The following is a 25,919-nucleotide window of genomic DNA, read 5'->3' on the forward strand; positions in this document are numbered from 1 at the left end:
TGGAAACATGGCAATTAGGGCACCTCCCTGAAGCAGATGCCCTGTGAACTGTCCAAGCTTACTGTTCATCAAAATCGAACTTTTGTTTCCTTCATTAGACTAGTCTTCATATTTATTTTCCAATCTTGTTATTTCGCTATTCAACAATTTCTTGCTTGACTTTTAACTCTGCATTTGAACTCAAACATTGCTCCTCAATGAAGCCTGGTCAAATAAGAAACGAGCAGAATCATCATCATAATCAGCAAATTAGTCTATTGTTTGACTTTTTTATTTTTTTGTTAATAATACATCTCTTTTTTTATCCTCCACTGTTCTAAAAATCATTGCACATTTTGTCAGCAAAGAACTAAAGAACTGATTTCCGTTTTTTTTTTTTTTTCTCTCGGAATGGAAGCTTGAAGTTCAATGGGAGTTGTTGAAGTAATTTTCGTGTACTCGCTTTTCTTCTCCATCTTAAAAATCTCCTCTGCACTAGACGCTATGAACACAACTCAATCCCTAAGAGATGGTGAGACTCTAGTTTCAACAGGTGGAAGCTTTGAACTTGGATTTTTTACCCCTGCAGGTTCAACAAGTCGATACTTGGGCTTATGGTACAAGAAGTCTCCTCAGACAGTTGTGTGGGTGGCCAACAGAGGAATTCCAATTTCAAATAAATTTGGTACTCTAAACGTCACTAGCCAAGGGATTCTTGTCCTTCTCAATGGCACAAACAATATTGTTTGGTCATCAAATACATCAACAACAGTACAGAATCCAGTTGCACAGCTCTTGGACTCTGGAAATCTAGTCGTGAGAGATGGAAATGATAATAAAGCAGATAATTTTCTGTGGCAAAGTTTTGATTATCCTTGTGACACCTTATTGCCTGGAATGAAACTGGGAAGTAACTTAGTTACTGGTCTTAACAGGTTTTTGTCATCTTGGAAAGGCAAAGAAAATCCTGCTCCAGGTCAATTTACTTTAGGCATAGATGTTCAGGGTTATCCACAGCTAATTCTTAGGAAGGAAACTAGAATAATGTACCGGGTCGGTTCATGGAATGGCCAGTATTTTACAGGGTTTCCTGAGCTCAAGCCTGATCCAATCTATACATTTGAGTTTGTATTTAATCGGAATGAGGTTTATTTCAAGTTTGAGTTCCAAAACAGTTCAGTTTTCTCCAGGCTTACGGTGACTCCTTCAGGCCTTGTGCAGCTCTTCACATGGAGTCATCAAACAAATGATTGGTATGTTTTTGCTACAGCTGTGGTAGATCGGTGTGAAAATTATGCCTTGTGTGGTGCAAATGCTCGCTGCGATAGCAATAGCTCTCCTGTATGTGATTGTTTGGATGGATTCATTCCCAAGTCTCCAACCGAGTGGAATTCACAAAATTGGACGGGTGGGTGTATCCGAAGAACTCCACTTGATTGCACCGATAAGGATGGCTTTCAGAGCTATACAGGTGTTAAACTGCCAGACACATCTTCTTCCTGGTATGACGATAGCTTTAGTCTGGTGGAATGTGAGGGGTTGTGTATTCAGAACTGCTCTTGTTTTGCATATGCAAATTTAGATTTCAGAGGACGTGGAAGTGGCTGCTTGCGATGGTTCGGTGACCTGATTGACACAAGAAGATTAGCTGAGGGTGGGCAAGATATTTATATAAGGCTAGCTGCTTCACAATCAGGTATGGCTTCAGTTGGCAACTAATTTTTAATCGTAAGGACATAGCACCAACATTGATAGAAATTCAACCATTATTTCTCTTCAAATCTGGTTCATCAACTATGGAAAAAGAAACAGCACCATTTTCCCTATCTGAACTTAGTTGATATGATTTCCCATTTGCATTTTTATTCTCAAAAATATAACTCAAAGATCATTCAACTTCTGTTTAAGTTATAGTATTGAACAGGGCAAAATTCCAACCAACTAATAATCTTAGATTTCAGGAGTAACCGGGGAAAAGAAAAGAAAGAAGAAGACCCACGCAGGAGTAATTGGTGGCGCTGTCATACTCGGCTCAAGCATTCTAATATTAGGAATTGTCTTCTGTATCCGAAGGAGAAAGCACAGAAAGAATGGCAACTTCGAAGATAGGAAAGAAGAAGAGATGGAGTTGCCAATGTTAGATTTAACCACAATTGAGCACGCCACAGATAACTTTTCTAGCAGCAAGAAGCTGGGAGAAGGTGGTTTTGGAGCTGTATACAAGGTAAGCTAAAAGCACTCAACATGTGCAATCAAGCTATCTTCTAATGGAAAAACTAACTGAGCTATGTGAATGACGTTGATTTAGGGTGAATTGATAGAAGGACAGGAAATAGCGGTGAAAAGACTTTCGAAGAGTTCTGGCCAAGGATTGAATGAGTTCAAAAATGAAGTTCTATTAATTGCTAAACTCCAGCACCGCAATCTTGTAAAGTTGCTCGGTTGTTGCATTCATGAAGATGAAAAAATGTTGATTTATGAATACATGCCTAATAGAAGCTTAGACTCCTTTATTTTTGGTATGAACCTGTCCAGTTTCCTGATCAACACATTTTAGTTGTATCACCTTTTTATTATTTTCTTTCGGTTTCATCTAGTTATCAGACTAATATGTATGACAAATTGGCCAGACCCAACAAGAAGAAAATTCCTAGATTGGAGTAAGCGTACTCACATCATTGATGGAATAGCTCGAGGGCTTCTTTATCTTCACCAAGACTCTAGACTGAGGATCATTCATAGAGATATCAAAGCCAGCAACATTTTGCTGGATAATGAGTTAAACCCAAAAATTTCAGACTTTGGCCTCGCAAGAATGTTTGGTGGAGATCAAACTGAGGCCAATACAAAGAGGGTAGTTGGAACATAGTAAGTGTCCTGTACTTCCTTAGTTGATTTTCATTTGTGTATTTGGAGAAATTCCTTTCATGGTATAATATATATTTGCAGTGGTTATATGTCTCCTGAATATGCATTGGATGGACACTTCTCTGTCAAATCTGACGTCTTCAGCTTCGGTGTCCTAGTCCTAGAGATAGTGAGTGGAAAGAAAAACAGAGGATTTTGTCACCCAGACTACAACCAAAACCTTCTTGGGCATGTAAGTGTTTAGAAACAAATAGACTGGTGATATGTATTGGTTTGGTTCCTCTCAGGTATCTGATTAATTGACATATTGCATTAATTTTACAAGTTTTTTGGCCTTCCTCTGGAATGTATTAGTAGTAGTCCTGAAATGTTAGCAGCAGCGACAATCATATGCACCTTAGGGGAAAATCAGCCTACTGACCTGTTGCCATGATTCTTTCCAGGCATGGATGCTTTGGTTTAATGGGATTCCTTTGGAACTAATTGATGAATGCTTTGCTGATTCATGCACACCTTCGGAAGCTTTAAGATGCATTCATGTGGCTCTATTATGCGTGCAACAACGACCAGAAGATAGGCCAAACATGTCATCTGTTGTTCTAATGCTTGGCAGTGAAAATCCATTGCCTCAGCCTAAACAGCCTGGTTTTTTTATGGGAAGTAATCCACCTGAAAAGGATACTTCATCAAACAAGCACCAATCTCACTCAGCAAATGAAGTTACTGTAACACTGTTACAAGCGCGGTAGGCTATCTTCAGTTGGCATTCAATGGATATTTTACCTGCTCAATCATGCAACAAGCTATAAACTCCAAGCCTTCAGCAATTAAAATGGTGACAGTTCTTTCTGCCCACTGTACTAGTTTCAGTGTAGTGGACATAATATTGAAGAGTGACAGAGACAATATTATATTACTGCGTTACATTTTCATGAATCCAGCAACTAATTGCGGGCAACTTCCAACGAGCAGTGGACAAGGTCACTTTCTATTCCTGCTATGACTTCAAAAATACACTCATATATTGCTCCTGCCATATATCATTTGAGAAAAGCTTAACAAGGTGCGATGTTTCTGGGTAACAGTGATGCAAGCTTTCTGGATGGATTTTATTATGGATTATTTCTTGACCATATGGATGATGATTCAATTATATTATGTAGATATGTAGTCTGTAATCTATGAAAAATGATGTGCTAATTTTCTTCTACATTCTTCAGATATCAGTTTGTGTTCATTTTCGTTAACAATATCTGAGATTCAATTTCTTTATTTCTTACCCAAGGAAAAAGGAAGGTCAAGGTTGGCAGATCCTTAAAGAAGATACAGGTGCAGAATTTGATGTTTCTATGTTTCGAAAAAGATTTTGTTCTACCAAGTACCGAATCAGTAGTGAAATAGGATTTCTTAAATTAAAAATTCTGCAATGAAATTACACAAATGTAATTGGAAAGAAGGGAGAATTTATTCAAATTAATCTCTGGAAGCTCATCAGTTAACTAGATCGAAAATCCGGTATCGTTTTTTCTATGAACAACTGCTGCATTTGTTGGACTTGCATACTTTCTGTGTTCTTGGTATACTTTTTACATTTCACATGAAATAATTTTTTTCTCAATATTTCCATTTATGTGCTTGCATTTTGATTCTGGGAAATTTATTTAACACAAGGCTAGAGATGATTTCTTGACATTTCCCTGTTCTCACATATTAGATGAAAGATTAAAGGAAGACGGTTCCTGCAGTTGAAAGAGTTAATCATTATGCAACCATCTTTTGTTTCTCTTAGATCCAAAGTGCATAGCCGTACTCAGGAAAGAAGTAGAGAGAGAGAGAGAGAGAGAGAGAGAATGTTGAATATCTCCGAGCTATCACAAGTTTTACCGAGCCTCTAACAAGGTGGAGGTTAATTCATTTACTGAAGAGATTTCATGCTTGATTGTTGACGAAGAATCGTTCGACAGATCCCTTTCAGTGAAAAAACCAGGCTCCTTGGGCTGAGGCAAAACAATGTCACTGCTCAACATTAGAACCACATTTGACATTTTAGGCCTATCTTCAGGACTTTTTTGAACACACAATAGTGCTACTTCGATTGATCGCAAGACTTCTGATATAATGCATGTGTCTACAATAGATTCATCAATCAAGTCCAGGGGTCTTCCTTCCTTGTGTAGCATCCATGCCTGAACAACATTCAAATATCTCCTCAGCTCAGTTTGAATGTTGCTAAAACATTTAAGTAATTTGAACATGAAAAATAATACTGGCATAACGCTTACATGTCCAAGAAGATTGAGCTTGTGTTCTGCGTGACGGAATCCTCTATTCTTCCTTCCACTCACTATCTCTAGTACCAAAACACCAAAGCTAAATACATCCGATTTCACTGAGAAGAGGCCATCGATTGCGTACTCTGGCGACATGTAACCACTAGATAAACCATTGAATAAGTTTTACAGATTTATGGGCACTGTAAAGGACAGCAAACTAAAATTCAGAAAGATCCTTACTATGTCCCAACAATTCTGCTTGTGTTTGCGCTAGTTTCATCCCCTCCGAAACTCCTAGCCATGCCAAAGTCTGAAATTTTTGGATTCATCTCATAATCCAGCAAAATATTGCTTGCTTTTAAATCTCTATGTATGATTCTGAGTCTTGAATCTTGATGAAGGTAAAGAAGTCCCCTTGCAATCCCATTGATAATGGGGAAGCGCTTAGTCCAGTCCAGCAACATGTTTCGCCTTTTATCTACACGGTTATTTATCCCAGTTAATATCTGATGTTGAAACATTTCTCAACTAATTAATCCACCTAAAGAGTATAATAGAACGTTGACTTTCCTTGTAATATGTAGCTGCACTTGTTGACAAAAATTCCAAAATGGCTAGAGAACCATCTAGAAAAATGATGAGATTTTCAACTAGTGCCATCATTCTGATTATGACCTTCGTCCTAATGTTCTAGAATGGAACTATATAGGTCAAAAACTTGGGAGGACTTTTGTGCTTAATGCTTATGTTTAAAAATTCTTACAATAATGCAGAAAAAGTTATAACTAAACTACCAGAGGATAAGGTTTGAGGGGAACAAACCAAAAATGAAAGAGTCCAAGCTTTTGTTTGGCATGTATTCATATATCAGCATCCTTTCTTCTAATTCAATGCAGCATCCTAAAAGCTTCACAAGGTTGCGATGCTGAAGTTTGGCAATGCATACAACTTCATTTCTGAACTCATTAATTCCTTGTCTTGACCTTTTAGATAGCCTCTTCACTGCTATTTCTTGTCCATCTTGCAGTATACCCTGAAACAATTTTATATATCAGTTGCGAAATAATATGAAGAGAAGAGATGGAATACTATTTCTGACATGTCCACAGGTTCTGACATATTTCACCTAAATAAATTCGTAGAATTGAGTATACTATCTGGAGGCTAATGATTTTAAATAGTAAGTGAAGGCCTTGTAAGCAAAACTGGTAACTGAAACATGTCCACAGGTTCTCAGTTCTGGTGCCATGTATGATACTGATCTATGAGCATCAAATTTATCCAAGGAGCTGAAAGCAGTCTTAATGTTGATACCTTGTAGACTGGTCCAAAACCACCCTGGCCAAGCTTGTTGTTTATCGAAAAGCAATTGGTTGCATCTGTTAATGTAGCCAAATCAAACAGTGGTAGCTCTAAATCTTCATTTCTGCTTTCCTTGGTGCGGTCTTGCTCTGGATTGGTTACCACATTTCCTGCAAGATGAAATAGATTGAAGATGAGCTAAAAAGTAATAACCTTGAAAACATAGACCATGCATGGCAGAACCAATATGTAGTAGAAACCTAAGGTATTATGAAAATCAAGGTAAGCACGAAGCATACAGCAGTTTTTGTACAAAAAGAATCATATATCCAACTTCACCACAGTGATCCAATTGAATAGCTTAAAGACAGAGCACAGCAAATTGATTGTAGCCAAAAGTTTGACGGCCAAGACGAAGTGGGAAAAGAAGTACATTAGGGAATAAATTTGAAGGCCTTACTGTAAAGCCTTCAAATTCTAAAATTTATCAGCTAAAGAAAAGTTTACTGTAGTATAGTTATAATCGGCTACCTTCTCTTGTTAGCTGCTGTTGCTTGTTTTTCCTCAGGAAACGCAAGAACAGACAAAGGGCTAGGAGGGAAAATGCCACTAGTGATACGGGAATAACAATGATCCTTACTCGTTTCTTCCCTCTGGATTTGACAAGTTTATCTGCCATAAAAAGACTCAAGAAGTATAAAGAAAATTGCATTAACATGATAAAAAATGAAATCCAAAAATCAGCATAAATCATAGCGCACACATATCTTCTTAGGGACTCAATTTATACTTGGTTACTACTTTTCCTCGCATTAACATATTTTTATGTTTCTGAGTTTCACTTCAGAGATTCTGACTTCAAATCTGGTGGAAACGCAAACTTTCTATGATTCAAGAACAGAGAAAAAACTCATACCTATTACAGAAGCAGCTATCCTTATATAGATATCTTGCCCATTTTCGTTGTATTGCCTGATATCAATCAAGTCACCGAACCACAGAACACACCCACTTCCTCCATCTCTAACATCCAAATTCGCGTAAGCTGTGCAAGAACAATTCTTCAAACAGACCTCCTCACATTCTTCAAGGTTTATGGTTTTGTTATACCAAGACTTCCGTGTGTCTGGCACTTTAATCCCAGTATATTTTATAAAACCTTCTCCATTGCTGCAATCCAATGGGGCCTTTCGAACACATCCTTGTGACCAATCTGCAGCTGTCCATTCTTCCAGGGATTTTGGCTCAAACTCTTTCAAACAATCACAGGCTGGGGAGTTGTTGATGTTACAAACACCATGTGCACCACATAATGCAAACCTGTCACAGTTATCCATATTTGCTGTCAAGTATAGGGTCCAATCTTGAGTTCGATCAATCCAAGTGAAACGCTGCAGGACACCATCAGGACTTAACACCATCCTCGAAAGGACTGAACTGTTAGCGATTTGATACTTGTAATATATTTCCTCTTGATTGAAAACAAACTCAAATGTGTAAATTGGGTTTGGCTTCAAATTTATCATACCACTAAACCTCAGTCCATTCCAGGGTCCTGACCTGAACTGGTCAACTGAACCCTGAGATAAAAAGTACTGTGGCAATCCATTTGGATCAAGCTTATTTGTATATTTACCTGTAGAAGGATCACTGGGGCTCTTCCAGGATGTCAGGTATCGATTGAGGCCGGTCACGAAGCTTATACCATATTTCATGCCTGGTAAAAACGAGTCGCCTGGATAATCGAAACTCTGCCATAAGAAATTTTCAGGATCATTGTCATTTTCAGCTCTCACAACTAGATTTCCTGTGTCCAGAAGTTGTGCAACTGGATTGATTGCTGCCCTTGATATATTTGAGGACCAAATAGTGCCATTTGTACTATTGATAAAGGCAAGATTTCCATGGTCAACGAACTTCAACATTCCTGATGAATCATTTAGAGGAGTATTTCTGTTGGCAACCCATACTACTGTAAAGCTAGATATCTTCTTGTACCATATTCCCATGTACCGATTTCTGGAATTTCCAGGACTAAAAAAACCCAGCTCAAAATGGCCTTCTGATGAGACCAGGGTGTCCCCATCTTCTAGTGATTGAGTGGCATTGATGCTCTCTATTGCTGTAGAGGGGATTGATAAGAAGAAAACAATAGACAAAAGGAACAAAATAGTTTGGCCTCCCATGAAGAATTCATGCCTTTTCATTTAACTTTTCTCTACACCTTCAAGGGACAATAATTCTATAATATTGATTGAGAATGAGAAAACTAAAAACTGAAGATAGTGCATTCACCTCTCGCGTTGATTAATGTCAGGTTAGGAAGATGGGGGCAAAATGACCTAAAATTTTAAATAAAAAGTCAACGCCTGAGTTTCGTATGGAGCTAAAAAGGATCTTTTTTTATTTGGTTGGTGAGACTTGTGACCAATCAAGCTTCTTTTTTCGAGTTTCTGTGTTTGAATGTGTTGTGTCTGTCCCCATTTATTACCAGAAAGTGGTTGTTTTTCAGACTGCTAATCTAATTTTAATCGTTTCTCAAGACTTTGACTCTGCAGAACTTGATGTTTCAGACAAAACTAGAATAAACAAAAGGAGTTTGAAAGGAAGGTTGCAGCTGATAATCAAGGCATAATAAAGGCATTCAAAGATCAATCAATGGGAAAGGAGAGGCCACCATGTCCAAGATTATGCTGTGTATTTGTAATATAATGGCTAACTGGATGGACAAAAAGGCTGCTTAATACAGTGGCTAATGGCTAATCTTGGAGAGTATGAGTTAGTCTCTGTCGTTGTGTGGTCGTTAAGTTACAATGTCAATGCCACTGAGAAAAGGTGATTGGTATTAGCCGTAAAAACAATATCATAAGCTGGCTGACCATCAAACATCATTCGCAGTTAACATCTGGTGTGGACATGACTTTGGAGATTTTCCCCCAAGATAAATATAAAAATAAATTGGATTTGAAAAATCAACGGTGTACTTGTTTGCATTATTATGGTTAGTAATGTTTCAGAATCAAATTTCACAATTCACATTATTTGATATATACTAATTAAGTGATCCGTGATACACTACGGGTCAATTTTTATTTGGGCATAAAAAATATCAAAAAAAATAAATATATATAAAAGTCATGTACATATGAGAAAAATTCATGAGGGTTAAAATTACAAAAAAAACACAAAAAAATTCAAAATAAAAAAAATACAATAAAAAATGAATGTTAAAATTGCAATAAAAAATAAATCAAAAGGCAACAACAAATTTTAAATTTAAGAGTTAAATTAAAAAGAATAAAAACATTAATAAAATGACAAAAATCAAAAGAACAAAGACAAAAAAAAAAAAAGCAAAAAAAACAATACACTAATATCTAAATATGAGGTATTAAAATAAATGTTTCAACAAAACTTTCAACCTGTCCCCTATATTATTCGAGGTTTTCACTTCAGTCTCTTAACTTTTAATTCAACCCTCCCTCTTAAAAAATATGCAATTAAAGGGCTAATTTGGGCTCAAAAGAGTCAAATCGTGCAAAATAAAAATTCAAAAACTAAAGTGAAAATTACTAAAAAAATACATTGCTCCAATCTACGGTGAATTATCAGAGAATACACAATAATTCACAGTAAAAGTCTAATGTCTTTTAAAAAAAATTTGTAATTTACATGATTTGATATATATACACTTTTCGGTTATACTCTACTTTTATTTTATGCCTTTTCACTTTATATTTTATACTTATCTTTATGCGTTTTAATTATATTTTACTTTTATCTTACAAATTTAATTTTCGTATAATTTATTTATTACTTTTCTATTTTTCTTACAATTTATAAGCTTTTTCTTCACCGTTTTTCATAATGTAGATCTTAGGTTCTTTTAACTTGAAACCTTAACCAATCTACTTGGGTTACTAGGATTTTCTTAGAACTCTAGTTTTTTTATTTGATCCTTTTAAATTTTAATTATATATTTATAAGATCTTGATTCAATCTGTTTCCCGCTTTGAGATGCTTATTGTTTCATATATGCGGAAATTATCCAAAGAAAAAGAATAAAAGTATGTCCCTTGAGAATTTCTTCTTAGCCCGTCAAGTCTTTACTTATATTGCATGGGAAAGACATGTTTTTGCTTTTTACCCTTTTATTTTTTTCCTTTCTTTATTTATTTATTTATTTCTTTTTTTTTTTTTTGGGAGCAGAAACGATTTCATGAATTCAACAGAGATTAAAAAAAAAAAAAAAAAGGACAGTGGTCCCTTGTGGGTATGAAGCCCATGGCTGACATGGACCAAGATCATGTCTAGAGCCCTCATTTCAAGGTGGATAAGGAGCCTAAAATAAATGGGTCAAGACTAGTCCTAGTTTATACTAATTTACAAGAGCCTAAGATATGCAATAAAGCTTTATTTTAATTCCTACTTGCCAGTTCCTAGTGCCTGAAAATTAAAAAAAAAAACACAGTTGAACTCCACAAACAAACACTGTTCATGGAATAGCTTTTGAAAGTTACATTTTCTTCTATTTCCTTTAAAAAAAATCATTCTCTTCCCTAATTATTTTGTGGTTATCTTGGGCTTCAAGAATTCATTTCCTTTAATCGGGGCTAGACGCCGTTGTCTAGCTCGGCCTGTTTGACATTGAGGCTGCGGCTGAAGTTCCTGGTGAGCTATAAATATTAACGTTTGAGTTTTGTTTTGATGGACCCATTTCATTTCTATAAAAGTAAGATATTTAGCAGACCATAATCTTATGTTCCCTTACCCAATTACAAGTACTGGACAGGTGTCATGCAATATAGCAGCACAGGTGCAATAATAACTTAAATCAACCTATGATAATATGATTAACATCTTATCCGAGATAAGTGATTGAAATAATTCTGCCTGAAAAATCATAAAATTTAGGGTTTAGTAATTTAATATTAAATGATAAAATTAAAAGAGAATCAATTAAAATAAAACATAAAAAACTTAAATCAACTTGATTAATTATTATTTTATTTAAAAGAAAAACCTGATTCTACTCAGGTTAATTTGACTTACTCAAACCTGAGATAACTCCACGTAAAGAAAAGTGGAAAAATCACAAAATTCAATGGCCAATGATAAAAGTGAAAAAAAAAAGTTCAATTTAAAAGAAATGTCAAGAAAAAAAAAACAATGACAACCCGAGTTAACTAAGAACCTACTTAAATCGGGCTAATATTCAAAACCAACGACCTGAGTCATGAGACCGGAATTAATCCGTAGAAGAAATACACGAAAAAATAACGAAGCAAAAATCTCAAAAAAAAATCAAAAAACAATTATAATCAAAAGAATAAGGATCGAATTAGATATAAAAATTAAATGAAGTAAAATAACCAAGAATGAAATTGAGGAAAAAAATTTTCAAAAAGTATAAAAACCAATGCAAATAACAATAAAAATAATGAGAGCTAAAATTAAAATAAATATAAACTAAAAGACAATTGAATTTTAAAAGGTAAGGTGTTCTATATAGCATAGTTTTTAAACCCGGCCCGGTTCGAGGCCCGGTTCGAGGCCCGAGTTTCGGGTTTTGACCGGATCACCGGGTCATGCGGGTCAATTTTTTTTAAATCAAAACGATGATGTTTTAGAAAAAAAAAACAAAAGTCAACGACTTGCAACATAGTTTTTGACCGGGTTTTATCCGATCAACCGGGTCGCCGGGTTAATCTACCGAGTCACACCGGGTTTTCTTTCCTCTATTTTTTTTAAAACTCGACCCGGTTTCAGTTCTCGATCAACCCACTGAACCGAACCGGATTTCAAAACTATCCTATTTAGAAACTCAAGGAGACACGATACTTGGCTATTTTTAACCGTCAAACTCTGTCACACACATTGCTATAAAGGCAAAGGTACTCGTTGGCACATGCAAAGCATTTCCCAACCACTTTTTTTATTTATAATATTTATTATTTGTTGAAAGAATGATATGCCGCTCATGCGAACTGAAAATAACAAAAACAATTATGAGACGAAAAGGCCTCTCATGTTTAGTATTTTGTTTTTTTAAGGATATTTTAATCTTTTAACTGTTTTGAAGAGGAGAAAAAGACCATGAAGCCCCTTGGTAGCCAGCCAATTGTTTTTATTCTTAGAGTAAATTAGTAATTGTCTTGTGCAACAAAAGAGCATTGTACTCCTAAATTTGCTCTTCTCTGGCTGCCACTGTCTAGAGCAAAAACATCATTAATATATAAAGCTGTCATGCATTATATATATATATATATATATATATATATATAGAAGAGTATACCAGCAGCATGCAACTTTCCAGGAGGCCTCCATGATCCTTTTTCTATGCTTGCTTAATAAACAAGCGATCAAAATTGAACATGAGCACGAAACCGCGTGTTTATAGGAAATCATGCATAATCCAATTTTATATTATAGTGATCCAGACCTATCATGCATGAGGTTAATTTAAAGATTCGAACCACCAATAATATTGGATTTGCTGACCAACTAAAAGATAAATTAAATCAATTTTAATGACGTATAGTAGGGTTAGTAAGTGAACTTCTTGAAGGCTGATGAAAGAGACTTCGATGGTGGAGCTTGCTTCAACTGGATTCTTGACCAAGTAAATAATTTAACTTCTTGCACGCTACAGATCAAAGTATATTTTATGTTCTTCTGCCGGGTCTCGTCTTTGTAACCCTTGTAGAAGCTGAATTCCTTATCAGTAATGTGATATTTTCTGCCCCAAAACGTTTCCTGAGTGAGAAAGGACTGGCACGGAAATGAAGAATATACACCTCTCATTGATATAATTTATACAAACATGAATAAAAAAAACACAAAATTGTCTGTCATCGAGCAGTTAACAGTGTAATAGTAATCTCATTTGCGGAACACGAATCCACCTTGCTAGATGAAGACTCTTGATCAAATAACTTCCTTTCTGTGAAAAATCCAGGCTCTTTTGGTTCAGGCAATGTAATGTTACTGGTTAACATTAGCACCACAGTTGACATAGTAGGCCTGTCCTCCGGAGCTTGTTGCACACACAGTAAACCGACTTGGATCACTCGCATGACTTCAGATAAATCGCAGGTATTGTTTAAAGATTCGTCGATCAACTCGAATGACTTCTGTTCCTTGTAAAGTCTCCATGCCTGAATTCCAAGACCAAATTCATTTCAGGTTCAACCAAGAAATCAGCCTACGTTCAATATAGGGGTGGGGGGGGGGGGGTATAAAGATTTGATACTTACATGACCAAGAAGGTTGTGCTTGTGGTCTGGATGACAAAATCCTCTGTTTCTCTTCCCGTTTACTATCTCTAGCACCAAAACACCAAAGCTAAATACATCGGACTTTATAGAAAAGAGCCCATCAATTGCGTACTCTGGAGCCATGTAGCCACTGCAAGAAATTGTTGAACAAAGTTACTAATGTTGCAAGCAGCGAGAATTGACAATATGCAGCCTGTCTAAAATGCTTACTATGTTCCAACCACTCTTTTTGTGTTTCCCTGAATTTCATTTCCACCAAAACTCCTGGCCATGCCAAAATCTGAGATTTTTGGGTTCATTTCAAAGTCCAGCAATATATTGCTGGCTTTAAGATCTCTATGGATGATCCTTAGCCTGGAATCTTGATGTAGATAAAGAAGTCCACGGCCAATCCCATTGATAACGTGGTGCCTCATAGACCATTCCAATAATTTGCTCTGATTTTTATCTGAAAAAAGTTTGATCAATTTTAATCCATTAAAGCAAACAACAGTATGTTTTCATAGCATCTATATCTCTCACCATGAGAAAATTAATTTTATGGTAGCACTGTTGGCAGTGAAAAATGATGATTTCAGCTTTTGATATGCGATTAGTAGACAAGTGAAAACTAATTAGATTGAAGTCTTCAGATTGCCATACCAAAGATGAAGGTATCCAAGCTTCCGTTGGGCATGTATTCATAGACCAACATTTTTTCTTCAGATTCAATGCAGCAACCAAGAAGTTTCACAAGATTTCGATGTTGAAGTTTCGCAATGCATATAACTTCGTTTTTGAATTCATCAAGTCCTTGTGTGGAAGTCTTTGAAAGCCTCTTTACAGCTACCTCTTTCCCATCTTTAAGCGTGCCCTGAAAGATTTTTTGGACTAGTCATTATAATCTCATTTCAAAATTGACTCTGGAAGATGGAGGTAGCAACGTATACTTTGGTAGAATGAACTAACAGAAAGCTCTCTCATTAGAAGCTTTACCTTGTAGACAGGTCCGTATCCACCCTCTCCAAGCTTATTGTCATCTGAGAAATTGCCAGTGGCAATTGCTATGGTTGCGAAGTCAAATACTGGCAACTCTAGATCTTTATCGGTGCTATCAATTATGTCTCTTTCTCTCATTGAAACCATCTTTCCTGCGAAATGGGAAATGCACTGCATGAATCATACATTTCTACATATTCCACCATGATGATCATCTGGTTTTGGAAAGGACCAGAACGATATCCAATGCAAAGAGTAACTGTAATGTTATAAGAGTATATCAAAGAGTACCTGCTTTGCAGAATATCCAATGCAATAATTCCTTTTCCTATTAAATCAATCAACAATCAGAAGTGCAATAACAGGGTTTGATAGAAATTACCTACTGTCTTAGGCTTCCTCCTCATCAGAAACAGCAGGCCAACGCCTAGAATGGTAACTCCAGCAACCAATGAACAGATGGCTATAATCCACACTCGCGTCTTTCTCTTAGGTCTGCTGGTTGGCTCTGCGTAACCAATGTGATCAAGTTGTAAAACCAGTTTTAAGCAGAAAAAAACGAAGCAATTGTAATGTTATAAGATTTTCTACTACCTCAATTAGGATTTTAATTACCAAATTTGAAAGAGAGAAAAACCTTTTATATGGGTCTTTTCAGGACGTTTGTATAAACTAATTTAATTACTTGAGATATAAACTATTGAGTTCTTGCTAATGGAATTTTACATGGGTCTTTTCAGGACGTTTGTATCTCCTACTAAAATACATAATCAGTAAAGAAATGAAGGAGGAATTAGACATGATGCGGGTTCTAATTTGAACCATCAATGACAAGAAAGAAGAAATAAAAAATAAATCCCATGTGCATTCAACCATGTTCTTTGGCCTTTTCATCCCAGAAATCAAAAGGTATCCATAGGTCTAAAGCATCTGCACCACTATGGACATTTGTTTAACTTGTGAAAGAAAGAAACACGATAGTTTAACAGACCAAGAAAAGAAGAATGAAAGGGTCCATACCTAAATCAGAGGCAGATAATCTAATGTAAAAATCTTGCCCATTTACAGTGTACTCTCTGATATCAAGAAGCTCCTCAAACCAAAGCAAGCATCCAGATCCACCTGTGATATTCAAAGTTGAATAGGCTGTACAAGAACAATTCATCAAGCACACCCTTCGGCATTCTACAAAGTCCATTGTCCAATTAAACGAGGATGTCCTTGTATCTGGCAATTTCACACTTGGTACCTTCTGAAACCCCTCTCCTGCCCTGCAAATTGATTCATTCTTCCTAACACATCCTCCAGACCATTCCCCAGATTCCCATTCTTGAGGAGATTTTGGTTGAAACCCTTTCAAGCACGCGCAAGGAGGAGAATTGTTGATGTTACAACTTCCATATGCACCACATACTGCATACCTATCACAATTATCCATCTGGGCTGTCAAGTACAGATTCCATGTCCTTGTGGTATTAGTCCAGGTGAAACGCTGCAAAATTCCTTCATTGGTCAGCAACATATGCGAAACAACTGAACTGTCCGTCAGATCATACCTGTAACAAATCTCCTTCTCATTGTAAACAAACCCATAAGTGTAAATCGGGTTCGGTTTCAAATTAGGCATCCCACTGAATCTAACACCATTCCATGGTCCTGATCGGAAGACTATGTTCTCACCAACCCTGATATAAATCTGTGGATATCCACCAGGATCAAGCCTAGTTGTTGAATCACCCAATGAAGGATCATTAGAGCTTTTCCATGACACCAAGTACGTATCAAGGCCAGTAACCAAGTTCCTGCCAAAATTGATGCCTGGCAAAAACACGTTACCTGGGTAGTCAAAACTCTCCCATAAGTAATGATCCTCGTTGGTATCGCTTGCTTCCCTAACAACAAGATTTCCTGAATTCAAAAGCTGAGCCACTGGATTCTGGGGCTGTCTTGATGTGTTAGTAGACCACAAAACAACATTTGTTGAATTATGGAGGACCAGGATTCCCTTGCTGGTAACTTGCAAAACTCCAGATGTGTCATTGAGTGGTGCTTCTCTGTTGGCGACCCAAACCACAGTCTCATTAGAGAACTTGTACCATATTCCTACATAACGCAAACTTGAACTTTTGGGGCTGAAGAATCCCAGTTCAAAGTTGTTCCCAGCTGAAACTATAGTCTCACCATCTGAGATTGTCTGGTTTACAGCTACGATATCTGCACCATTAGAAACCGTGAAGAAGAAGAAGAAGAAGAAGAAGAAAAGTCTTGCAATGCCTTTCATGGTTTTTTCGTTTGGTTGCCTAACTAATGAGCTGCTCTGCTTCTAGTTCAAAGATATTCTCATGTGATAGGGGTGCCAAAATTAACTTCACAGAACCAATTTTGATTCTTCTTTTCTTTCTTGCCCAAGATCTTGGTCACATTAGTCGTCTTGCTTTACATGTGAAAACTGAAATGAATTGACAAATTTTGAAAGTGTGAAAGGTGGGCCAAAGGGTCTAGAACTCTTTGACTAGGTGACCGATTGCTAAACACTTCTTTTAGGCTGCTTGTACCATTTTGAAGCCTTTACTAGTCGTCTCTTTCATCTTAAACCTCAGATTCAAATTATTGTCCATTTTTGCAGCTTATGATAATGAGCTTAGAGAACATATTTATGCTACTTTTTCTTATTCTTCCCATCACAGAAAGAAGATAAAATTCACCTTCATTGCATTATGTTAATGAATTTTCAAATCATTGAATATAGATTTCATCACGTTTAATATAGATTTCATCATGCTTGGAAAAGAATCCATCTATATTTTCTTATATTTATTAATTCGTTTTCTAGATAGTGCTTGTCTAAAAACTATGTCTTTCATGTATTTAAGTTTTGATCATCAGCTTTAATATTTTTATTTTTATTTTTTTTAGCAATAAGGATATCTTAAAACTTATTTATGCATCAAAATTAACTCCATTTTTAATATGACTTTGAACAAGCTATTTTCTAATTGGTGTTTTTTTTTTTATTAATGTGGGTATCCGAGTTAGTTTGCACACACCTCGATTAATTTTACAGATTTTAAAATTAACGACCATGTAAACCTCCAATGATATTGAGATTTATAATAAGCATATTTAAAACCTAATAAGTGAACTACACCCTTAAATTACGTGCGTTCATAAGACTTAAAGTAGTTTCTAAGAAATATATCTCTTTCCTTTAAACGAAGACTAGCTACAGTAGCAGGAGGACTAGAGGAGTGGAGTTTAGAAATTCGGAGTCCAGGCCAAAATGCTCCGATTTTTTCATCATTTTTTTGAATATAAATCTGACATTTGTTTTTTATTATTATTACAAGCTAGAAGAATCGAAAGGAAAAAACAAAAATGCAGCCCATATATACACTCTAAGGATCCACAGAAAGTTTAGAAATAGAGCCAGAGATAAGGAATGGAAGACTAACTACGTACTAGCACTGCATGTGGACACATTTTGAGATTCCTAACCCTTAGACTTTTTTTGGTTAGTATTTTAGAAAAAATAAAAATATACAGTAAAATAAAAATATTTTTAGTTAAAAAAATAGAAATAGAGATATAAAATAAATATATCTTTAAAACAATTTTGGATTGAATTCTTATATTATCAAGACATTAAATATAAAGAGACATATTTCTTTCTTTCTATTTTCTTGCTGTTGTAATTTTAAAAAAATAGTTTTAGTTGTAATTTTGAAAAATAGATTTTTAAAAATATATATTTTGTTAAAACTGTTATTAGATGGGTTTTTATATTTAAAATAAATTAAAAGTATGTCTTCATGGATAAAAAAACATATTATTTTAATTTTGTAGATCGAAAAGGAAAATTTACTTGTGAGAATTTACTTTTTTATTTCTGAATCAATTATTTAAGTGTCACTTCAATCACTAGAATCAAAGTGATATTTTACAGTACGAATATCTTTGTAAATCTTGCCAAGTTAATACAGAGTGTCCAAGATAAGAGAAGAGAAAAAGAGAATGATCATTCAACAAAATAAAAAACTTAACCTTTTCATATATATGAGTTGTGTTTTTTTATATATATAATAAAAGAAAATGGTTATTTATTTTTTAGTAATTCCTCTTGTAACTTGGATCAGGCTGATTTATAACTTGAAGCAACCTGGGAAAAAAAAACATAATAATGTCAACTTTTGGTAAGAAAAAAATTGTTCTAAGCTCGACATGAAAATGGTGTCATGATCTTGATGTCCTTGTAATATATAAAGATGATTGGCATCACAGCCACGTGTTACATGTCGGCTGATGCTGGCAATTTTATTTTCTTTGTTTTCGTATTTCTATTTTGAAAAAGACCATTTACATTTATTAGAAGAGAGAGAGAAAAAAACACAAAAATGTTTGTGACATTTACAGCTAACTTTTCTTTTGTCTTCATCATTGAATGTATTCCTCTGGTTTAAGATAAGATATTTTTTAAAAGCATTTTTTATTTAAAAAAATATTAAAATAATTTTATTTTTAAAAACAATACATCAAAATTATAAAAAAAAAATCATAAGAATTAATTTAATATTTTTTAAAAACAAAACATACTTATAAAAAAATCTTAAAATAAAAACTATTGTAACTAAACCTAAATTTTGGTGCAAGACATTTGGGACAGCTGGCCCCTGCGATGTCTCATTAACTTCTTCAGCTGGACAGCTGGCTTTTCTTTTTTTATATGGTATCCTCACTTCCTATTAAAAAATTAAACTAGTCTCATTCAGGTTTTATAGCTGCCTCTCTCGTAAATACACGTTGTATTCTTTCTATAACATATTATACTCTGTAAATATAAATAAATAAATAAATTACTGCTTTCTCTGAACTATTAACTTGCAATAATGTCTACTTGATTTTAATTCGTATCAACAATCAATCCTTTTATTTTAAATATTAAGACGAGCTTGATTTTTGGTAATTCATATCAGAGATGGAACTCCATTAATTTGACCTCACGACCTTTAATTCACTTTACGTTGACCAATCAAGTGCTACCATCTGGCATGAAAAAATAACAATTTTTTATTTTTTAATCTTGAAAATTATTTTTCTTCTTTTCCCCTTATATTACACGTAGTTGGTTGTAGTAGCCTGGTAGCTGATAGCATAGTTTTAAATCCTGATCGGGCTTGAAGGGTTGATTTGGAATTCGGTTGATTTTGAGATTGAAACCGGGTATGGTTAAAGAAAAACTAAGGAAAGGAAAAACTTGATGTGACCTGATGACCTGGCAAGACCCGGTTAAAAATCCAGTTGCAACTCGTTGATTTTTATTTTTATTTTTTATTTTTTTACTAAAACAACGTCGTTTTAATTTTTTTTAAAAAAATAAACTGGTAACTTGATCAAAATCCGGAACCCGGACCTTGAACCGAGCTGGGTCTAAAATCTACGGGTGATAGGGAGCCAGCAGTAGATGGTGGGGCCCAACTATATTGCCTGCGTTTGTGATTTTTTGAATCTCCAGGGTTTTGGAACCTGTTAAAAATTTTATTTTGAGAAACACTGATTCAACAGTATGTTTTTTTTTTCTCTTTTTATTACAAATAATCTTCATTTTTTTAATTTAAAAAACTATTTTCCTTTTTTATTATAATTAAATGGTGGTTTCTTTATTACGTTTCCCCTTTTATTACAAATAATCTTGATTGATTTCTTTCTACTTTTTAAAATTATATTTCCCGTTCATTACAAATAATGGGTTGTAGCAAGTTTGGTTTCTTTTTTCTTTTTTTTCCACGTTTATTACAAATAATCTCCATTGATTTTTTTTTAATTTCAAAAAATTCAATGTTTATAGATTTTTTTAAAGAAAAAACAGTATAATGGAATCTATATTATAATTGAAGGTAGTATTTATTGAATCCATTTATTTTCTGACAAGTCAGACTTGGTCTCATCAAGCAGATTCTTAGAGGAAAGGAGAGGGAAAGGAGGGAGTTACAAAAATCTTTAACTCCCTTTTACACTTTCAAAATCCATGGTCAAAGAAGAAGAAGAAGAAGAAAAGGCAATGAGGTCTTTTATATCTGATTTTTTTTATAAAGTTAGTTTGTCCATCCAACTTTGTTGATTGTCCAAGTTTAATGATAGAAGACCAGACCACCGAGTAAAAGTTGATAGATAAAAATATTCAAATTAGGAATTTAAAGTTTGATTGACAAAAGAGCTCATTGGTAAAAATATTTTAGGTATTTAAGGACTCAATTGGAATTTTGAAAGATTTAATTAAATTTATTGATGGTTTAATTGCAAGGAGATCAACTTTGGGTAGTTAATTTTGATGTCAATTGAAACAAATGAAATTTAGGAACCAAAATTGAATTTCAAAAAGTTTAATTAGTCAAATCAGGGGTTTAACTGTATAAAATTCAAATAGTGAGCAAATAAAGACTTAATTGAACAATTTATGAACCAATCACTAACTTGCAAAACAAGCGCGACTTCAGGATCTAGAATCAGGTGAAATCAGGGGTCAAATCAAAGAAAATTAAAAGTTTAGTAGTCATCTAAGGGTCTAATTAAACAAATCAGAGACCAATGATCAATTTGTGAAAGGCGCTCAAAATTGGAGTTGACAAATGAATCTAGTAAGGATGCAATTGTATGAAAGTAAGAAGTTAGAGGGAAATTATGGGTAAAATCAAACAAAATCAAAAGAATAAGAATTAAATTGAAAATTGCTAGATCCCAAATCAGAAAACCTTAATTTGTAGGAATTAGTCAGAACAGTGTCGTTTAAGGTATTGTGCATCTTCTTCATCAGTTTTTGGTTGATGAGATGAGCATTTTAAAACGAATAAATGTGATGTTTCCGCCCACTCCCAAAGTTGCAACCATGACCATTCAACCGAGAAACACCCCCTCTACAACTTTATGTCCTTAAAATCAAACGTTTACATCTCATATTCTACATTGATCTCCACAATATCTTATTCCTAGTCAGTTAGCACTACAGTTTCAGTCATGACACTGTTTGAGTGGGCACTTTCAAACATTTGAATGTATAGGCTATATACCTCTAAATCAAGCAAAAATGGATCTGATTGAAAGGTGTACACCTTCTCTATCAAGTTCAAGTGGTCTAAAGCAACAATGACATCGGTGTTGCTCCGACAAAGCCATGAAAGTGACCAGCCTAATTAACCTTAACAAGGACATCCATTTACAGAAAACCACTTAAATTTTTCGTGTGCTCCCACTTAGAAAACCCTAGAAGGTTCTTATCAAGTGTTTGAAACCTTTTTCTCTAAATCTAAAGGTAGAAAACACATCACCTTGGTTTTCAAGTTTCCTACAAAACAACCTAAACCCAAAACCATTGGTTCTATGGCAAAACCAACTAGGTTTTAGTCTGTTAGATCCTTAACAAACCCATCTAGAAGACCTGAATTCGCCTATAAAAGGAAGGGATCCAGGAGCAAAAAGGGCAAGGAAGAAAAAGAGTAAAAGAGAGCAAAAAGGAGAACAAGAAAAACTTCAGCTAAGGAGTAAACAACTCGATCGATCCAGAAGAACTTGAAAGTTGTAGCTCTGTCTTGGGAAGTGTGAAGATAAAAAAGAAGGAGGGGAATACACACACACCTTGAATCTATATTATAATTGCAATATATATATATATATATATATATAAAAAAAAACATGATAATACCTTTTTTTTTTACACAGTATAAGTTTTAATGTAATCTCGAACCTTCTTACAATATCATATACATGAAAAAAGAGCAATTTTTTTATCTAACTTTTTCTTAAGAAACATCATTTCCATTCTTTATTTATAATGGAATTATTTCGTTGGATTTATATCCACATTGTAAAAATTCTTATTTTCCTTTTAATTGTCAATTATGCCAATTTACTATATTCAATTGTATCTATGAAACTTCATCGTAATTTATCCAATTTCTCATGTACCTGTATAATTTCATTATTTGAATAGGAAAATTTCCTCGTTTCAAATTCAATTTATAATGCAAACTTCCCATTGCATAACAATCCATTTTATAAAAGAAGTTTGTTTTCTTTTTGCTTTTTACTTAATTTGTCATTTCCAACAAATTAATACATTTTTATTCATTTTGATAATCTAATAATTTATCATATTACATTAATAAATTCATAGTAAAGTTTCCTTTATACAAGTCATTAACCCCTTCTTCTACGGTCACCTAAAATTAAAACATTTACTCATTCCCTTATTAATTTCAGATTCTCTAGTATCTTTGACCTTCAAGTCATTAACCCCCTCTTGTACGGCCAACTCAAACACATTTACTCGTTTGCTCATGTTCATGTGGTTCTTCTAAAAATCATCTAACCCTTAACTCTTAACTCTTGTGGTTGATTACAAAAAATCTTCCATTAATAGCTCCTGCTCATACAACAGCTTCAAAGCCTTCCAATTTTGGGATTATAACAACGAAACAACACAAGAAGTGTAACAATCGAACAGAAACATTGATGAAATTGACTATCTCAATGTTACAGAAGATTTTAGAATTTTTGACAGAAATGCGGATGGCATATTCTATTAGTGCTGCCATTGGAAATGGTCATGCACAATCCAACAGAATAGGCAATGAAATATATACGATGGAATATTCCATCAGTAATTAATATTTTTAATGAAAAATGGATGGTAAAATTTGATTTTTTGGCATGAATATTTCGTTGGCGATCCCATTAGAAAAATGATTTTCTATCAAAATCAATGAAATAATGCAAATCTCAGACAACATGTTTTTGTCGGTGTTGGATTTCCTGAATATCATGCATGCAACGAAAATAATAAAAAAATTATTCAGTAGTCTCTAGAATCTCATTAGACAAATCTAGAGTTGATTAAGAATTTATTACCTAAAGATCTGATCTTTTTTGGCATAGAATAATTCTTTCAAAGCTGAGTTGTCACAAACCACAAGTCGTCCGAATTCCTATTTAGGAGTGAGGGATTGCTATGTCTAGAGTGTTAGCTCTCTATTCCATGACTTACATAGTTTTTTTTTTTTTTTATCTAACAGACAACCACTAAAATAAGAGGCATAATTTACTACTTATAAAAAAATCTAAAAAACCCTATAAATTGAAAAAATATTAATTTACCCCTTGAATAATATCCATTTATTAATTTAGAAAAATCTTAGAAATTAACTCACCAAGTCCTTACTTAATTTTTCTAGGTCTAGAAATATAATCCATGTATTAATTATATTCTAGTCATTAATTTCTAAAATATATTTTAATTAAGTCATACTTAATTAAATCATCCCAGTTTAATTTCTGACTAATTGTTCTTAATGTGTGTGACCCATTATGTTCCTAATATGTTGACCCAACTATAAATTTTAATTCTAATTAAATAAATTAAACAATTTAATTTATTATCAATTCAACAATTAAAATTATCTATATTTGAAATCAGGTGCATTGTTTAATAGTGTGTCATGATCCCTCAAATATTAGAAAAATCATTAGTAGTTTGACTTAACCTTTCAGTAACCAATTTATTAGTGTAATTAATATCATTTCATCAATAATGTTCCAATTTAATATTAAAGCATGAAGTATGTCTGTCATGTTAAATCATGTATGTTCTTTACATAGTAGTCATCGATCATTTGAATAATAAATATGTATTTATATGAATATAATAATATTATACGTAACCAACCGATTAACTACAAGGTATATTATTAAGGTATACTAAGCTAATAATCTGCTATTTAGTTGGTATAATTATTGTGGACACCAAGTTTTTCCTTAATGGAATTTTGCATCGACTTTTTCCAATTTCATGGTGGTGTTGTGACAAAACAAGAAAAACTGGACAGGTCCTACACATTCAGCAACCAGTATCATCATCCATAAATGCCAACAAAATTCTTTTCTTTCGTATCTAAGGTGATATGCCAGACGAATGATGAAGAGTGACAGGCTAGAAAGATTGCAATCCTACCCCACGCGCATTATTAAAAACAAAAGGTGGAAATGAGAGAGCGACAGCGGATTATGATATTTACCTGCCCTTTTCTTTAAATACTGCAAAAATTCTTGTTCTAGAAAAAACCTTTGTTAATTTGATACAAATGAATGCATGATCTCTAGCATTGTTGTTTGAAAGATGGTGGGAAAGGGATTGAAAATCCCATCTCCAACCCTCGATCTACCCTTCTTTTCTATTCCTAATATTCTCAAATTGGAAGTTAAAAATAGCTTCAGGGAAGACTTCTGGGACTCCATAACGCCCATTACTTTGTTTAATTTCCACAGACACCAAGAAATTACCTTAAAGCAAATCACTTTAGGAGACCTAAACCTAACAAAGTCTCTCCTGGTCCTTGTCTATTTTTCCAGGAATTCGTAAAAGCAAGCATTGCTCATAACCACTCCAACTAATTGACTCACATCCTAATCACACCATGGTGTTTGTTTATATGCCCAATTAGTGCTATCAAACTGCTAATAATATCATATTAGTAGATAGACAAATGGTAGCGCTGCTGTGTATTTTTCTAGAAATAAAAGCATAGATTTGTCAACATTTTCACAATGCTTTTACACCCATCATCGCGTGCTTTCTTCTTCTTCTTCGTCTTTTCTCCAACGACCTCTTGAGTGAATATGAAGTTAACCAAAGAGATGCATTTTTTTATCTAATTTTCTATATATATATATATATAGAAAGAATCTAATTTTCTTTTTATCTTTATTCCCCTGAATCTGTAGCTCTAATTGAAAAGCCAAAATGATTTTCTTATTGAATAAAAGTTATTTCTCTCTCTCTATATATATATATAATATTTAAGAGATTGTATTAAAAATTTAACTTTTTTTAGATGGTGTTCGTCGTTTCAATGCTTTAACAGGGTATTTCCTGTGCAGGGTTCTGCCTTTCTACCCAAAATCTGGACAAGTAATTCATTAAAAAAAAGTTGTGTCTCATCATATGATTGGTGATATATTGATGTATGTCAGCAAGCGTCACAAAATCATCACCCTTTGTAGGGTTCCAAGAAATGGGTACAGTTTTCAGTGTAAAAACCCAAAGAGAAATTGCGGCGATCTTCTAAGCTAGAGTACTAAATTCCAACCGTGCACTCATAGAGCATCCCAATTCTACACTGGTTTGATGTCTTGACCAATCTTGAGAAGCTAAAGTGCATAAGCATCTTTTCTGATTTCTTGAATTTCAATGAAGGTC

At 34.2% G+C, this 25,919-nt stretch overlaps 3 protein-coding genes across 4 annotated transcripts; 1 reads left to right on the forward strand and 2 right to left on the reverse strand.

Moving 5' to 3' along the window:
- Positions 1-354: 354 nt before the first annotated feature.
- Positions 355-4,057, forward strand: LOC18095680 (G-type lectin S-receptor-like serine/threonine-protein kinase At4g27290). Its single transcript, XM_052453834.1, has 6 exons — positions 355-1,675; positions 1,941-2,203; positions 2,288-2,498; positions 2,610-2,847; positions 2,929-3,079; positions 3,291-4,057. The coding sequence occupies exons 1-6, from the start codon at positions 409-411 to the stop codon at positions 3,594-3,596; spliced, it is 2,436 nt and encodes an 811-aa protein (XP_052309794.1). The 5' UTR covers positions 355-408; the 3' UTR covers positions 3,597-4,057.
- Positions 2,609-9,173, reverse strand: LOC18095681 (G-type lectin S-receptor-like serine/threonine-protein kinase At4g27290). Of its 2 annotated transcripts, XM_006370309.3 has the most exons (7): positions 7,339-9,173; positions 6,954-7,094; positions 6,435-6,592; positions 5,943-6,153; positions 5,361-5,598; positions 5,130-5,280; positions 2,609-5,033 (listed from the first exon to the last, which is right to left on the reverse strand). In XM_006370309.3, exons 1-7 carry the CDS (start codon positions 8,627-8,629, stop codon positions 4,728-4,730), a joined length of 2,496 nt encoding a protein of 831 aa, XP_006370371.3. In that variant the 5' UTR covers positions 8,630-9,173; the 3' UTR covers positions 2,609-4,727. The 2 variants fall into 2 exon arrangements, with proteins under 2 accessions (XP_006370371.3, XP_024461905.1); XM_024606137.2 differs by lacking the exon at positions 6,954-7,094 and having other exon boundaries at positions 4,588-5,033.
- A 4,032-nt stretch (positions 9,174-13,205) lies between these two features.
- Positions 13,206-17,234, reverse strand: LOC18095682 (G-type lectin S-receptor-like serine/threonine-protein kinase At4g27290). Its single transcript, XM_024606163.2, has 7 exons — positions 15,698-17,234; positions 15,060-15,185; positions 14,675-14,829; positions 14,342-14,552; positions 13,910-14,147; positions 13,679-13,829; positions 13,206-13,579 (listed from the first exon to the last, which is right to left on the reverse strand). The coding sequence occupies exons 1-7, from the start codon at positions 16,956-16,958 to the stop codon at positions 13,274-13,276; spliced, it is 2,448 nt and encodes an 815-aa protein (XP_024461931.1). The 5' UTR covers positions 16,959-17,234; the 3' UTR covers positions 13,206-13,273.
- Between the last annotated feature and the right edge of the window lie 8,685 nt (positions 17,235-25,919).

This window comes from Populus trichocarpa, chromosome 1 (genome assembly GCF_000002775.5).
Source record: "Populus trichocarpa isolate Nisqually-1 chromosome 1, P.trichocarpa_v4.1, whole genome shotgun sequence".
Lineage (NCBI taxonomy): Eukaryota > Viridiplantae > Streptophyta > Magnoliopsida > Malpighiales > Salicaceae > Populus > Populus trichocarpa.

Bases quoted from the DNA above. Each gene is read 5' to 3' on its own strand.
- LOC18095680 (XM_052453834.1), top strand. From the start codon at position 409: ATGGGAGTTGTTGAAGTAATTTTCGTGTACTCGCTTTTCTTCTCCATC. The intron at 2,204-2,287 runs GTAAGCTAAAAG...ACGTTGATTTAG, and splicing joins GTTTTGGAGCTGTATACAAG to GGTGAATTGATAGAAGGACA. The intron at 2,499-2,609 runs GTATGAACCTGT...CAAATTGGCCAG, and splicing joins CTTAGACTCCTTTATTTTTG to ACCCAACAAGAAGAAAATTC.
- LOC18095681 (XM_006370309.3), bottom strand. From the start codon at position 8,629: ATGAAAAGGCATGAATTCTTCATGGGAGGCCAAACTATTTTGTTCCTT. The intron at 7,095-7,338 runs GTATGAGTTTTT...TTTTTATGGCAG, and splicing joins GATAGCTGCTTCTGTAATAG to ATAAACTTGTCAAATCCAGA. The intron at 5,281-5,360 runs GTAAGGATCTTT...TGGTTTATCTAG, and splicing joins AGCAGAATTGTTGGGACATA to TGGTTACATGTCGCCAGAGT.
- LOC18095682 (XM_024606163.2), bottom strand. From the start codon at position 16,958: ATGAAAGGCATTGCAAGACTTTTCTTCTTCTTCTTCTTCTTCTTCTTC. The intron at 15,186-15,697 runs GTATGGACCCTT...TTGGTTACGCAG, and splicing joins ATTATCTGCCTCTGATTTAG to AGCCAACCAGCAGACCTAAG. The intron at 14,830-15,059 runs GTAATTTCTATC...CCCATTTCGCAG, and splicing joins GAGGAAGCCTAAGACAGTAG to GAAAGATGGTTTCAATGAGA.